This window comes from Nanorana parkeri, unplaced genomic scaffold, assembly GCF_000935625.1.
Source record: "Nanorana parkeri isolate BGI_ZX_2015 unplaced genomic scaffold, ASM93562v1 scaffold5, whole genome shotgun sequence".
Lineage (NCBI taxonomy): Eukaryota > Metazoa > Chordata > Amphibia > Anura > Dicroglossidae > Nanorana > Nanorana parkeri.
Genome location: NW_017306273.1, coordinates 5,412,760 through 5,428,952, shown reverse-complemented (window position 1 = coordinate 5,428,952; position 16,193 = coordinate 5,412,760). Strand labels below are relative to the sequence as shown.

At 42.0% G+C, this 16,193-nt stretch overlaps 1 protein-coding gene across 2 annotated transcripts in view; it reads right to left on the bottom strand.

Moving 5' to 3' along the window:
* Window positions 1-16,193, bottom strand: part of PKNOX2 (PBX/knotted 1 homeobox 2) — a 115,227-nt gene that overhangs the window by 67,009 nt on the left and 32,025 nt on the right. Inside the window, exon 2 of one of the 2 annotated variants that reach the window (XM_018552560.1) lies at window positions 11,648-11,757. The exons of the other annotated variant lie outside the window; for it this stretch is intronic. Within the exon in view, the coding sequence (XP_018408062.1) occupies window positions 11,648-11,734 (87 nt within the window). The 5' untranslated portion in view covers window positions 11,735-11,757. The remainder of the gene's footprint in view (window positions 1-11,647; window positions 11,758-16,193) is intronic. 2 annotated transcript variants of the gene reach the window in all.

The window sequence follows — 16,193 nt, the reverse complement described above, 5'->3', positions numbered from 1 at the left end:
GCCGCCCCCAGGACGAGCTGTGTCGGCCGCACGGCGCCCTTGTTGCCATGGCACCCTGTGCGGCCGCACTGCTCGCACACCCCTAAGGCCGGCTGCAACTGCAAATCCCATTAGGCATTGAAGACTCTGACAGCCATAGGCATGAATCCGAGAGGCAGATGCATGATGGGATTTAAAGTTTCACCTCTGCTGGAGGGCCAAGTCTTCCTACCCCTGCCCTACACCAAACGAGCTACCCAATTGGGTCCTTCACTTCATGCCCTCCATATATCATCTTAATAAGTTATAAGTCATTGCTGTCATTACCAAGTTCAGTATTTTTTTTTTTTTAGTCCTAGCCATAATAAAAAAAGTAAATTTGTGCAAAACCACTGCCATGTGACGAAAGATTTGGTACCCATTTACAATTCTGCAAACTACTGGAAGTGACCTCAACAGTCCAAGCACAGAGGAACACAACCAGTGGGTCAGAACCCTAAATGGTACAAAAGTCATAAATCCTGTAGCACTCCTTACCGGGAATCCCAAAAAGTAAATGGGTGCTTGAAATGACAGCGGATGGCGCCGCACACAAAACAGCTTAGAATGTAGATGTCACCAGCACGACAGAAACTCATAAGTCAGTGCAAAACCATTTATTGATAGATGTCACTGAGAATATCAAGCGCTTTCGGGGCTGCACAGGGTCCCCTTCATCAGGCTCAGAGTAGACATGTTTACATCGTGCTGATGACATCTACATCCTAAGAACCCTAAATAGGACCCTACGCTCAATTTTTGGGGTCCCCCAGATAGCAGTAATGGTCAAATGACAAAACGGGTCCCAAAAGAAGGTTCATTGACACTTCTAACGGCTACTGAAAAGATTGATCACCTCTGCTCTACAGATAGTTTTTCCACTAAATGCTGAAAATGCCTTTAAATGTGAATTCCTTTTAGGACGCCTTGTAACCTCATAGACATATTTACCTGCGGAGAACACTTAATACTAAATAGGATCAGTAACATGTCCGTGATCCCGGTGTCACAGATGGTCTTGTCTGCGTCAACACCGTGCACAGATACAGAATACAATTTGTTACAATTTGACCTTTTCCCCATAAAAATGCACAGAAACACATCTATGAATATTTATTACTAAACACAGCAAGCGATGCTATGTAAATGTGCTATGTAAATGAGCGAGCCAAGCTCAATAACGAGAAAATCAGAGTTAATTATCAACAGCTCACAAAGATTTGCAAATAGCCATATTAGTGATGAAGAGAAGCCTTATTCGTTCCCCGTGTTTGGTCACTGATGATGTGTACAGGCTGCATCGCGGTAAAGGGCCAGATAGCAAGTAGAAAAGTGTAAAGAAGGATACAATTTTGTTACAACCTCAGCGGCTGAATAACTTTACTTCCTATATCCATGAACAATCTAATAGTATATGTGTCCACAAATTGACCAAAATGTAATCTGCCCAAATTACATGCTAAATAAAAAAAATAAAGAGGTCCCACATCTTCTAGACCCGTGGTTCTCAACTGGTGGGTCGTGACCCAAAAGTGGGTCGCGACCCCATGTTCAGTGGGTCGCTGCATGCCTTCCACTGCACTAAGTGAGCGCAGCACTGTCAGTTCTGGGGCCGTGCAGCCATTCAAAAAATGCTGCCTGGCACCAAGTGTCAGCTTGAGGTGGAGTGGCTAGAGCTATGGCCGTGAGGGAGCTCCATCAATATGTGCATTGCTTACAGCTCCCTCGTGTGACTGGAGTGACGTCACATTCTGGCTCCCGACACCTCTACAGGGAGTGCAAAGGAGCTGTACACGCAATACACGTATGGATGGAGCTCCGTCACAGCACAGCAGCCCACATTAAAGATTGTGTCTGTGGTTGTGTGTCTGTCAGTGTTTTAATCGCAAACTACCAAGCAATCGAACCTATTGTTCATTCTGGTGCGGGAGGTGCATTGTGTTGCCACACAATTCCCACCCGCTTGCACTGGAATATGCGGTACCGCAATGCTGTATTTTCCAGTGTGGTGCGACTTGGGTCACGACATAATGACCAAAGACAAATGTGGGTCCTGAGGCTATACTGGTTGAGAACCACTGTTCTAGACTATACAGTGTGAGGGTCCTTCTGTGGGTTCCCCCACGTTATTGTCTGTCTGACATGGACACTTCCCATTGGCTGTTTGGAGGAGTCCTCTGAGGCTCCAGGAGACAGCAGCAAGATGATGACATCATGTTTAGGGGTGACAACAAGATAGGGGGTGGTAGTCCTGAACTTTAACACTAGATCGCTGGTGTGTGTCTGGGGGGTGAATAAATACAATTTCTACAGCAAAGTCACCGTTTGCATACAAGTCCAGCTGCTTTTATCTATGGTGGATCTACTACTCATTATAATGGATTGGGTCATGTAGCCTATCACTGTCCTAAAAACAAAACATTGTTCACTCCTTTGCTTAATGATCAAATATTTCAATGTTTCCAGATTACAAAAAACAAAATAAGAAAGTTTCTTGCCCACATCCAAAAGTGGGAAGACTGTTAATGGAGGGGAAACAGCCAGCCACATAAACAGTCACAACAAAGAACCGTTTTCACAAACATAGAAGAATGACTGGATTTTATCATGTCTAATGTAGTGCTTGCAATGTAGATTTTTCTAGGGATTAGGGCCACATAGACCCTTCCTTTTTTGCACCTAGGTGCTCTATCATCACACACACAGGAGGAAGATGAGACCGGGCGCTGAATCCCCGGGGAGGCCGGGGGCTGCCATTCAGCAGCTGTGATGAGTTTATTTGCAGTAAAATGTGAATTTAATTAGACTCTTCACACTTAACTAACTCCTCTATTTCTGCAGATCCAAGGTATTTGATTCTCTCAGCTAATCCTTTTAGCCCTAAACCTCTTCCAGCTGCTGATGAATCTGCGCGGAATCGAGAGGCTTCAGCCTCCCCAGATGGTTAAGGTTGTTCTTGATGGTGTGTTTTCCTTTAGGAGCTCCCAGCACACACAGTGACACTAGGGGTACTCTGGTGCCCGGACTGCTGACTTGCTTTTAAAAACAAACTATGTCATAAAATCATAAGACTTGAATTCTCCAAAAGCTATAATGAAATTATGAAAAAGAAGGCTCTGAAGTTGGTTCCAGTGAAGGAGTTAATTGGACAAGACATTATATGTTAGATCATTATCAGCTGTAGTCTGATGTGGTGATAAGGATCTCCCGAGTTAGGTCAGAAAATTCCAGAAATCAGCAGGAAGGTTATTTCAGCCAACTCGTGGTGGACCTCAGTATGGTCAGCAGCTGTACAGCTCCTAGATTGATTAAGAAAGGCTGACTTGGAGCTCTAATTTGTCTTCCTTTGCACAAAAAAAAAAAGCGAACTCTGGGAGAAGCTAGCTGGGCAAACTTTCAGAGGCTGACAAGACATCAAATGCCAAATAGCAAAGTTCTTAAGAATGCATAATATAAAAGTACAGCATCTGTCATCAATAACTGTGCCAGAAAACATTGGAAAGACTGCGGAACAAGATCAATACTTCTATTATGGCATAATTAGGAAGAAGATTCCGTATAACTGCTGGGGGAGTAAAAAAAGTAAAGCTTTGGGTCAAAAATGAAAAATTATCTGTGGAGAAAAGAATGATCCCAAGCACGAAGATGAAATTTGGAGACGTGGCCACAACTGACTAATCTAATTTAAAGATCTTTTTGTTAACATGTTGATGTATAAAGAGAAGGACCCAGACACACCAGTGCAGGCCTCTTCATTAGGAAAACAATATATATTAGAAGCCAAAACTGGCCTAGCTAATTGCCTGTTCTCTCAGACCGATCACCCAGGAATGTCAGGTGACGTCACTTGGTCAGACTTAGCAACAATCATCTCATGTATGTGCAAACCTATGGACACACCAAGATTCGGGAAAGGGGGGTGATTTTTTTTTTAAGCCAATAGATTAAAAGTGTCAGGATGTTATTGCTGTAAAGATTACACCTCAACTCTTGTGATAAAGGAAGTAAGGACAAAGCTCCAACAAAGACACTCACAGAGATCTTTGGCTGAAGTTCTACTTTGAAGTGTAACTGTACGTTCTGTATATACAGTATTCACTTATTTGGTTGCTTTGGCTATCCCTAGCCCCCTTTGCAAGTCTTATGTTCACCTATCCCAGCTTTGCTGAGATCTTTGATGAGTGGCCTACTTAGTGCTGTACAGCCTCTTCTCAAAATCTTATCTGTTGAGTCTGGCTCCTTTAGTGCAAGTGCATAACAATCACCATTTAATGTAGAATTCACATTTTGATGGGGTAAAAGGCAGCACTCAATAGAGAAAAATGGAGATTAAGGTACATACAGTATTTGAGGGAGAAGCCTGACCTTAGTGAAGGTCTCAGTGGAGTGGGGACAGGTGAGTATAAAGCCTGTGACACACTGCATGTGAAGTCCAGCGCTGCAAAGTGAATCTGTGAGTTGCAGACATTCGCATGCAGTGTGTGAGAGCTACAGTAGCTGAGCGCGGCGAGATGAAAGACTTCATCTTCAGCCAATTGGCTCACTCGTATCAACTCAATAGAATTCACATCCTGATATGTGGGTTTATACGTGCAAGCCGATTGGTTAAATCTCGGTAATGCTCAGCTATGCGAACTCTCGCAAGCTGATGTCCTGGAGTGAAAATTGCAAGACACACTGCAAGCGGAGGTGCGCACACCGCTGCTTCCCTTTGCTTCGCGTGCAGTGTGTCACAGGCTTAAGGTTTGCAGGAGGAGCAGTAGGTGGTTATAGTAAGTCCGGTAGACCTTGTGCTTTGCCAAGAGCAACAAAAGCCAACAACAGGCAGGACAGATGCTAGATGCTAGAGCGGTGTGAATTCTCAGATAAACGAACAGAGCAAACAGCAGACCGAAGCAGAGTCAGCAGGCTAAAGGTCCCCACACACCTTGCGATAATCGCGGGAAATCCCGCAATCGTACGATTATCGTAAGGTGTGTGGAAGCCGTGCGACCTCTACTACTGTAAGGTCGCGCGACTTTTAAAACTTTAACTTCGAAAACCCGCCGAGCATCGTACGATGTTCGGCGGGTGTGTAGCATGTTCGTACGATTGTTGTACGATAAAAGCCGGACTGACCGTTCGGCATTGCGGTCATCGGAAGCCCGCCCCTCAGGGGGGCACGGCTTGCGATCATTGCAAGTACGATCTGCCTGTCTAAGATAGGCAGATCGTACGTTTTTTTAAGTACCTTACAACCATTGCAAGACAAAAGTCCTGCGATGGTTGTAAGGTGTGTGCACAGCATTATGGTCAGAGCAGGCTCAGACAAATAGATCTTAAACATTGTCCAGGATCCAGGCAGGTAATTAGAACTACTGTATGACTGGCAATAGCAAAGGTAACAGGACAATGAATAGGTTAAGGTCAGACAAGCCGGGTACAATTGCAGCCCAAATAATATACAGGTATAATGCAAGGCATGAACAGTCAGACAGAAGTCAGAGACAGACAAACCCCTATCCGGGGCATGAGCAAACAGACAAACCTATTAATCAGGTGCAGACTTGAAGCGCTGACCTCGCTTTCAATCCACTAATGGGGTTAGAGATGTGCACAGCAGACACCTGAACTGTGGTGCTGAGAAACAGCAAGCAGGTGCCAAAGGTTCAATGCTGATCGTTACAGCAACCAATCAGTGTAACTGAACTGAAAGTTCAGTTATACTTCAAGAGGTCAGTCAGACAGGAAAGAGAGAAGGGATCACAAAGCTTCAGGTTTGGCTTGTTGAGTTTGTAGCAATCCAAAGGGGAAAGAGCAGTATAGCAATGCAAAGGGAAAGAGCAGTGGAGTAGGGAGCAGGGATCTCAATGCAAAGGGAAAGAGGAGTGGAATAGGGAGCAGGAATCTCAATGCAAAGGGAAAGAGCAGTGGAATAGGGAGCAGGAATCTCAATGTAAAGGGAAAGAGCAGTTGAATAGGGAGCAGGAATCTCAATGTAAAGGGAAAGAGCAGTGGAATAGGGAGCAGGAAACTCAATGCAAAGGGAAAGAGCAGTGGAATAGGGAGCAGGAAACTCAATGCAAAGGGAAAGAGTAGTGGAGTAGGGAGCCCCAGATTTTCAGCAAAGTAACAAAAGCAAAGGGGACATGCTCCCAAACTGCTGACTTGGTAGTAACCTGAGATGACATGAGATTGATGCCTAATTCATTAAAAAAACATCTGTATTCATCAACTGTCACCTCTTGTCTTTGGGTAACTTAGCACAGCACAGAGCACATGTGTAGAAGGAGGCTATACTGTTCACATCAGTTCATGTGGCTTCACTGGAAAGCCAGTGCTAGACCACTCAATCACAGATGTTGAACTTTATTCTACCTGGCAAATGGAAGAACATTGAAAAGTGCCATCACTAATGTTTCGGGGAAATAATAAGCTGTAGATATTGTGATCTGCAGAAACAGCAACCATGGCAGAAAAGTGGTGAGTAATACATAATAGCGAGCACCAGCAGGACACAATAGCATTTATCAGTTGAGCTGTCCTAGCACAGCTTGAAGAAGAAAATCCCCCTCTCAGAACTCGCGAATGCTAAAAAAATAAAATAACTCTAAGCAAATATATAAAACGCCCTCCAGTTCATTCCTTAAAAATTCATGAAAAAAAATTCAGTTACGATAGTGAAATGACCTAAAATGTGTCTTTTTTGTGGAGTTGGCACCCACGAGGTACTTAGGTGGGCTCAAGGTAGTATAATCGTTCAAAGGATGGGCAGGGGTTGGGGCACAGAGTCTATGGAGCTGCATGTTCTGAAAAGTGACATTACTCTTATTGTACTATGCAGCCATATAAGATTGCAGGATTGGGTAATTCATATGCACACGTGATTACAGGACCATTGGGAGGTAAAAGAGTTTGCATATGGTATATATGTATCATAACTGAGCAGATAGTTGCTCTGCTGGTATGGTATATATGTATCATAACAGAGCAGATAAATGCTCTGCTGGTATGGTATATACTGTATCATAACAGAGCAGATAGTTGCCCTGCTGGTATGGTATATATGTATCATAACAGAGCAGATAGTTGCCCTGCTGGTATGGTATATATGTATCATAACAGAGCAGATAGTTGCTCTGCTGGTATGGTATATATGTATCATAACTGAGCAGATAGTTCCTCTGCTGGTATGGTATATATGTATTATAACAGAGCAGATAGTTGCTCTGCTGGTATGGTATATATGTATCATAACAGAGCAGATAGTCGCTCTGCTGGTATGGTATATACTGTATCATAACAGAGCAGATAGTCGCTCTGCTGGTATGGTATATACTGTATCATAACTGAGCAGATAGTTGCTCTGCTGGTATGGTATATATGTATTATAACAGAGCAGATAGTTGCTCTGCTGGTATGGTATATATGTATCATAACAGAGCAGATAGTTGCTCTGCTGGTATGGTATATACTGTATCATAACAGAGCAGATAGTTGCTCTGCTGGTATGGTATATATGTATCATAACTGAGCAGATAGTTGCTCTGCTGGAGCTGTTCTTTATATGGGTTTGTGCTCCTTCCAATTCTAATCAACATTATATGTATTATAACAGAGCAGATAGTTGCTCTGCTGGTATGGTATATATGTATTATAACAGAGCAGATAGTTGCTCTGCTGGTATGGTATATATGTATCATAACAGAGCAGATAGTCGCTCTGCTGGTATGGTATATACTGTATCATAACAGAGCAGATAGTTGCTCTGCTGGTATGGTATATACTGTATCATAACAGAGCAGATAGTTGCTCTGCTGGTATGGTATATACTGTATCATAACAGAGCAGATAGTTGCTCTGCTGGTATGGTATATATGTATCATAACTGAGCAGATAGTTGCTCTGCTGGAGCTGTTCTTTATATGGGTTTGTGCTCCTTCCAATTCTAATCAACACATCATTACCCTTGACTTCAGAAAATCAAGCTTTATTGTTCACATTGTTTATCATTTGAATCATTATTGGATTCACAAACACACAAGATAATGATTCATATACACAAACACACAAGATAATGATTCATATACACAAACACACAAGATAATGATTCATATACACAAACACATGACATAACGATTATATTTTAGTGTAGAGCTGTTTACAAATCTCAAGTTTACAGTGGCATCAGAGGTGAATACACAACGGGGCCCGGGGGCTCTGGGGAGGGAGCATCTAGGGAATACTTGTCTCCATACCTGCACCAATGGAGTTATCACTATGACACCTTTACCAGCTAGAAGGCACCTGAAAGCTTGAAGGTCTGAAATAATGCATGAGGCATTTGTGTGCATGAAAGATTATTAATAATGAGAAGATGTAAAGTCTTGATTCACATGTTACATTTTTGAACAGTCAAAGATAAGGAACTTAAATCCGTTCAATTTCCTTTGAATTTTTCAATCCCCATTTTGTGGAAAGTGATATCATTTATTAAAAAGACAGTATTCTGCATGTTATTGGAGACTTGCAATCATGGCCAAAAATATTGGCACCCCTGCATTTCTGTCAGATGGTGCCCCACTTCGCATAGAAAATGGTTCCAATTACAAATGTTTCGGCGTTCTCATGTTTATTTCTTGTGTTTGTATTGGTATGACACAAAAAAGTGGAGGGAAAAAAAAAGCCAAATCTGACACATTCCACGTAAAACTCCAATAATGGACAGGACAAAATTATTGGCACCCTCAATTAATATTTGGTAGCACAGCCCTTGGAAAAAAAATAACTGAGATCAATCGCTTCCTGTAACCATCAATGAGTTTCTTACAGCTCTCCACAGCAATTTTGTTACACTCTTCTTTTGCCAACTGCTCCAGGTCTCTCACATTGGAAGGGTTCCTATGGGATTCGGATCTGGACTGATTGCTGGCCAGTGCAGTAATCTCCAGCGCTTTGTCTGAAACCATTTCTGGGTGCTTTTTTTTACTTGTGGTTTGGGTCATTGTCCTGCATCCGGTCATCCGGTATCCCACCACCATCATCCTCAGATTTGAAAACCAAAGTATAGGCCTTCAACAGACAAGCCTGCCTTCTTACTGCAACTAGTCTGGGCAACGTTTATGTTCCCCTAAGTTCTTCTACATCCTGTACAATGATCCATTGGTGTTAGGACTGGCCATAGTAAATAGGATCTTCCCATGTCCATGTCCTGAGCTATCAACTACAAAGCCAGGCTAATGTACAATATGTGCGATATTTCACGGGATGTCAGTGTCACAGGGCAATATTAGCTGCTGGGACCTGGGCCAGCCATGTCAATGAGAAGTCCCACTCCCCTGTATCTGAAGTCTGTACCTTCTAAAATGGTGAGGAGGAACTGAGATGTTTGCGAAGAGTACACTTAGGCCTCATTCACAAAGGGGCGGTAAAACAGACAGTTGACCTGCGTCTTTACTGCTCCCCCGTCCACCTATAACCTAACATGGTGACTGCTGTTCTTTGCGCCACGGCAAATTTTATGCAGCATGTCATGTTTGCCAGGGAGTACCGCTTTCCAAATGTAACCATTGCAGTCAATTGGACTGCAACGCAATCACCTGCCAAGCCTATACCAATTTGCCACATTAAGGGAAATTTCTTCTAAACCCCAAAAAGTATCAGTTTGGGGTAAACATGTAAGCCGGCAAAACAATTGTTTTGTTTCGTATTTTTCGTTCTTTTGGGTTTTGGGTCTGAACGCCGCTTCATTTCAGAATTCAGATCTTTCAGAATTTCGTTTTAGCTTCAGGTGGGGTTTTCTGATTGGCCAGAAGACAGTCACGTGTCCAATTTAGTTTAATTTTGAACCCAATTCAGAAATGTAATTAAAAGAACATTCAGATTCATTTACATTCGGCCTCATTGCAATTCGGACATTTGGATTAATCTGAATTTGCGAAATTTCGTCCGAATTTGCAATCGGAACCGAATGAAATTCACATGTCTAGCTGGGGGAATGTGTAGAGATACACACAAATTGTTGTTGAAAAACATCTAATCTCCTTTACACATTTGTCTAATGTGTCTGCTAAAAAGAGGAACTTGCAGTAGCTGATGAATTTACCTTTTCTTTCACTTTTTAGGACATAAAAGCAAACACAGGATTGGATGTTCTGGGAATCATAAGTATTTCGACACAGACACTTGTGGAAGAGTTTCCATAAATAAACTGACCATTGAAGGGTTATCTCACTCATGTGTATAGTTCAGCTATTTTAATAAAACTATCAGTCTATCCATAAACACCCCGTTGGTTCTTTATACACCAATACAATATGACGGTTATTTATGGGATGTATGAAGAATAAAGTGCTCATGACACTATAATCTGTATAAGTATATTATATTCCAATCATGACATCTTAGCAGGTTCAGAATATGGACTATCTGTATCTGATGCTTGTGCAAGGAGTAGAATATGGTGCAGCCTTTTGGTCTAAATTAAAGTAAACTTGTGACCAGGCTATGTACATTCATATTATTCACATATTCACAACAAGCGGTGAATAAGCCTTAATACTAGGCCCACTGAACTCTGTAGCTGCAGGTACTGTAAAGTAATTAATCCTCAAATTCTATTTCTCTCAGTAGCTCCAGCTCAAGCTGCTCTCTGACTCAGAACTGATCGGTGCTTATATTAGATACCAGAAAGCTGGAAGGCAGTTGCTGTGATGGGAGAGCAGGGTGAGGTGTGCTGTTTGAGTCACTGTTGGGAAGGGAAGCAAAGCTGCTGAGTCACTGTTGGGAGGTTAGCAGAGCTGATGAGTTACTGCAGTGGAAGAAACAGCAGGGTGAGCTGAGCTGCTGAAAAAAACAACTTGAAGGACTTCATTAGTACTGCTGTAAATTTTAAGGATGAATTGCTCCACAGTGCCTGCGGTTACACAGGTTAATGAGAGCTTGTTTAAAAGCATTTACTTACAGTTAGGAATATGTAAACACTTCAATGTCCTTGGCCTGGCCACAGGCTCACTTTTAAGAAGAATTGCTGGCTGAGGTGGGGTAAGCCATTGGTTTCTAGCAGTAGATGTAAAGCAAGTGGGGAGAAATGGCCGAATCGGCTTATCTTATAATAGGCTCAGTTCACTAATGATGATTAAGGAAATGATAACTCATTAAAAAATCTATGTGAACCAACTTTTATAGACAAAATATTGGGAACACAATATCATGCATGCAGTAACTATAAACCCATTTTAATCCCTTTTTGGACTATACAAGAATGCACAGCAGTAACAACGCAGCATGCATTATTATTTTGTGAGTCCAATGTATGTGTTAGGAAGAGGAAACAAGCTTGCTTGCTGTTCCGTATCAGTTAGCTAGAGTAAGGAAGGGTAGAGTCCCAGCATGCTGCTGTCTTATTAACAGATCATGGGCTCTTATTGTTCTTTATCAGACAGTAGGGTGGGTACAGCTGGCCATACATGTTACAATCTGATTGTACAACAATGTAATATGAGGGTCTGCTTAACAATCCATTTCACTAATATCCCATCTTGCATTACCTAGTTGTTGGTGTTTATACAATCAGACTTTAATGTGTATAGTGAGCTTATAGGGGGTTTCCAGTGAGCATGTGCTGCTCCCAGGCCTTGTCTGCACTCACCTGTGGGCTCTCTTGGTAAGGGGGTGGAGGCACACTCTGGGTGGCCATCATTGATAGAGGTGGTGCTGGGGACACATGTTGCATCATGGGATTGATTCACATCTAGAGCCCTGTTGAGGGGGAGAAAGGTGAATAAAAATAAGTCTGTGTCTTTCTTTTACTTTTTGTTTTATTTTTTTTATATAAAACTATGTAACCATTACAATTACTTGAAGGTCAACTCCAACCAAAAAATGATTTAGGTAATATCTCACAGCTGAACAGCCAATTATTTGTTGAGTTCACATTGTGGAGAATCCACCAGTGACATGTGAATTTGTAATGGCATTGGCAGCTAGGCCATACTGGGTGTAATGGTGGAGATATCTCACCATAGGAACTCTTGAGAGACCAGCATGTAATTAAACTTGCCAGCAACCATTAAAAAAAAACATTTTTTTGGGGGTGGATTTGATCTCAGCAATCAAGCAATAAGCCACTTTTTAATTGATGTGCACTGATATAATTCTGTCTTTTGAGAATGATGCATCATGTGAGCCCAGAGCCATAAACCAAGGGAAAAATTACAGTTTATAAATGTAGATGTCATATGTACCACAAATCCAACTTTATATGTATCCCAAATCCATCCACACCCAACTTCCATCTAAAGTCTACAAGCTGGAAACCTTATGCAGTAAGACCAGACCTTATAGTTAAAGCTGAACTCCAGGCAAACAGCCTATAATCATATAGAATACATATGGGGGAGCTTTATACTTGCCAAAATATTTATTTATCTTTTCAGCCAGTCTTAAAATTTACAAAGCCCTGCTAAACAGCACAGCCTGGTTGGTGACCTGACTTTTAAGTTAAATGATAGAACGTGGTCACCTCCTCCTTATGCACAGCCTGATGAGCTCATCCCTGTGCTCACTCTTCTCTTTCCTCTAGTCAGCATGTTTCTTAACAGCTCATGTGCACACAGCACTCCTGATTGGCTCCTAGTGCTCCTCCTTCCTCTCCAAGTCATATTTCTACTTCACATGAGATCATAAATAGTGATTAGAAATCAATATAAGGGTACTCACGTAAATTGCATTGAAAAAAAAAATAATTTTTAAATTAAATTCAATTTAATTTAATCAATACACAACTTTATAAATTTATATTTTATATATTTGTCTGGAATTTAGTTTTAGGGCTCATTCGCACCTGGTGTGTTAAGCTGGGTTGATCAATATTAATCAATGCAGGCACACCACAAGGGCATATAGAAAACAACTGTTCTCTAGGCGCCCACTCCACACCATACATGTGCAGTGGTTCGCTCACTTCCTGTTCCAATGATGGTGGTCACCAAGTCGGAAATTAGTGCAATCCCCACAATAGGACCAAGCAACCTTTGTTGGGTTTTTGTTACTGTCTTTGTACCCACTGAGAACCTTTACCTCCCTTCTTGTCTCTTTTGTGTTGGTCAAAGAAAAACAAGGAAAGGAGATCTTCCAACAAGGGCAAGGACAACGGTTAAAACTTGACAGAGGGTAGGAAAAGCTACATGCTTTTGAGGACAGTGAGGTAAATATTTTGAATAGAGAGGACAACTGGTGTACATTGCACATCCAGCAATAATGAGACGTCCACTGCTTGTAACTTATAAATCATTATAGAGCCTTGGCTTTCAGGTCCAGCATAGAACCCACCGCTTACAGGCTAATACTGATACCAGGGTATTATTAATGCAAACTATGAAATGCAGACAGGAAAAATAACGAGCTTGTTATTTATCAGCTAATTAGGGTGTGTTGACATTAAACCCATTAGACCAATTAACATGCTGTTACTGCTGCAACTGTTTGCCAGAGCACCAAGGGGTTAATCTTGGTAGGCAATTAATGGTGGCGGTGTACCTCGAGGTGGTACACCCCAGAGATGGTATGGTCCCATTTTGTTGCTAATACAAAGTGCAGTTGAGAGCACTGTTAGGGGGCACCGATAACATGGCTGGTTACAATGAGTTGGATGCTTCTACCTCCATAACACACATTTCAGAGAGTGGTACGGAAATGAAGATTTGGGAAATGTAATCCAATGTCAACAAACCACAGCTGGGGAACCACTGTACATAATAAACAGTGCTCCGGGGAGGTGCCATGATAACAGAAAGGCCTGACTGTATTATAATTAGATAATTACCAAAAGGATTATATCATGTGAGGAACATGCAACATTTCCAGAGTTAGAAACATTTTAACAAGAAAGTAACTTTGACGACTTCCAACTTGGCATCTGACCACATGCATAATATATCAGTTAGCTATGGGTTCTGCAAAATACTATTTATTTAAAAAAAAGCATAAATTCAACACTGAGAAACCACAAAATTTTATTTTTGTAAAGCCCATCTCCTGGCAAACAAAAAACTACCTTTGCAGTGGGACTATCTATACACTGCAAGGTTAAATGCTAATTTTTGTCTAGGGGACTGGAGTCAAGCAGATTTACTTACCTGATCCCCACTCCTGCCAGCTCCCCTCGATGTTTGATTAAGTTTTAGGGTAACATGGATTAAGTGACAGGGATAAGTATAAGAGGAAGCCTTAGGAGAAATGGAGAGGGCAAACACAAATGGATTGATTTGCGAAAGGCATATCAGCTGTTCACTTTGCAAGGAGACGGTCTCTTAGGCTGGACACACACCTTACAACCATGGTTGTAAGGTTGATGGTTGTAAGGTACTTAAAAAAACGTACGATCTGCCTATCTTGCATAGGCAGATCGTACTTGCGATGATCGCAAGCCACGCTTCCGATTACCGCAATGCCGAACGGGCAGTGTGCGCTTGCGCACACCGGCCCGTACGGCTGTCATCGTACGGACATGCCACAAACCCGCCGAATGTCGTACGATGCTCGGCGGGTTCTCGAACATGTCCGTAAGTTAAAAGTCGTGCGACCTTACAGTAGTAGAGGTCGCACGGCTTCCACACACCTTACGATAATCGTACGATCGCGGGATTTCCCGCGATTATCATACGATTATCGTAAGGTGTGTGGGGACCTTTAGCTTAGTGAATAAGGTGAAGCTCTGCTGACTTCCATCATCCAATTATGTGTAACAAAAATACTGTTTTGTTTTATTTTTCCATGCACACGATTGGGTATTAATTGCAAAGTGAAGTTTCACCTCATTCACTAAGCTCAGGGAAATATACCGTGCAAAGTGTAAATTCACTTGCAAAGTAAACAGCCTTATTAGTAAATGAACCCCAAAATATTTTGTGTCAGGCTATACACTGTATATGTCATGTATGGAGAAGCATGTGACTTGTGGGCACTTTCACGTATGGAGGAGCATGTGACTTGTGGACACTTTCAAGTATGGAGGAGCATGTGACTTGTGGGGACTTTTAGGTATGGAGGAGCATGTGACTTGTGGAGACTTTTAGGTATGGAGGAGCATGTGACTTGTGGGGACTTTTAGGTATGGAGGAGCATGTGACTTGTGGGGACGTTCAAGTATGGAGGAGCATGTGACTTGTGGGGACTTTTAGCTATGGAGGAGCATGTGACTTGTGAGGACTTTTAGGTATGGAGGAGCATGTGACTTGTGGGGACTTTTAGGTATGGAGGAGCATGTACCTCATGCTATGTGATAGAACTCAACCAATCAGCACTCTCACACAGGAAGTCCATAGCCCTGTGTAAGGTATGACTCCAGCATCTCAAAGCTTACATATGGCTTTCCATTCATTCACTGTGATTGAATGGAGTGGTTGGTGTAGTGCATGGAAGGGAAGTATATGTGTTTGTTTAGGTCTACATTATGGTTAACCTTTTGCTTTCCTTACATTGTACCAATTCACTTTATGTGTTTTTTCCACAGATGATTTTTTTCTCCACAATTACTTTAGGTTTATGTTATGTGGCCAATGTTTAGCAGAGTTCTTCTTCAATACTATGTAAAATGAATAGACTGACCTAAAGTAAATGGAGGGAGTTGACCTACAGTACACAGAGATTTTACCAGTGTACGGTCTGTGTTTAAATTTCAAAACATGGACAGTAGGCACCTTTCTCCTTGACAATCTGTTGACAATAATGCACAGGAGTAAATGGCAATGTAATAAAAAAAACCCAAAACAAAACGTTGGTGAAGACTCAGTAGGAGACCGGTGTGCAATCAACCCGGATTGTTTTTGTAACATGTCGGCGGCAGCCACCAAGCCAGGATAATGGTATGTGTTTGTTTTACTGGAGGCACAACACGGAGGCAGAGCCGGGCCCGCTGGCGCTACCCGCAAATACTGAGCCGAAATAATCAAACAGTAATTGCAGATGAAGACACAGCCCGGCTGGAGCAAGTGATTTCTAATCAAGAAAGAAAAGAAATATTGGCTGAGGGATTACCATAAATTTCAGGCCAGGGTATTTATTACTCTCATGTGGCTCAGGTGGAGGAAAATGCAGAATATTCATTTACTGTGAGTGAGGAGAGATGCTGAGAATGGAATTTATTAATCCCTTTGACTCCTTGAAAATCCACAAGATTAAAGAGGTTGATATAT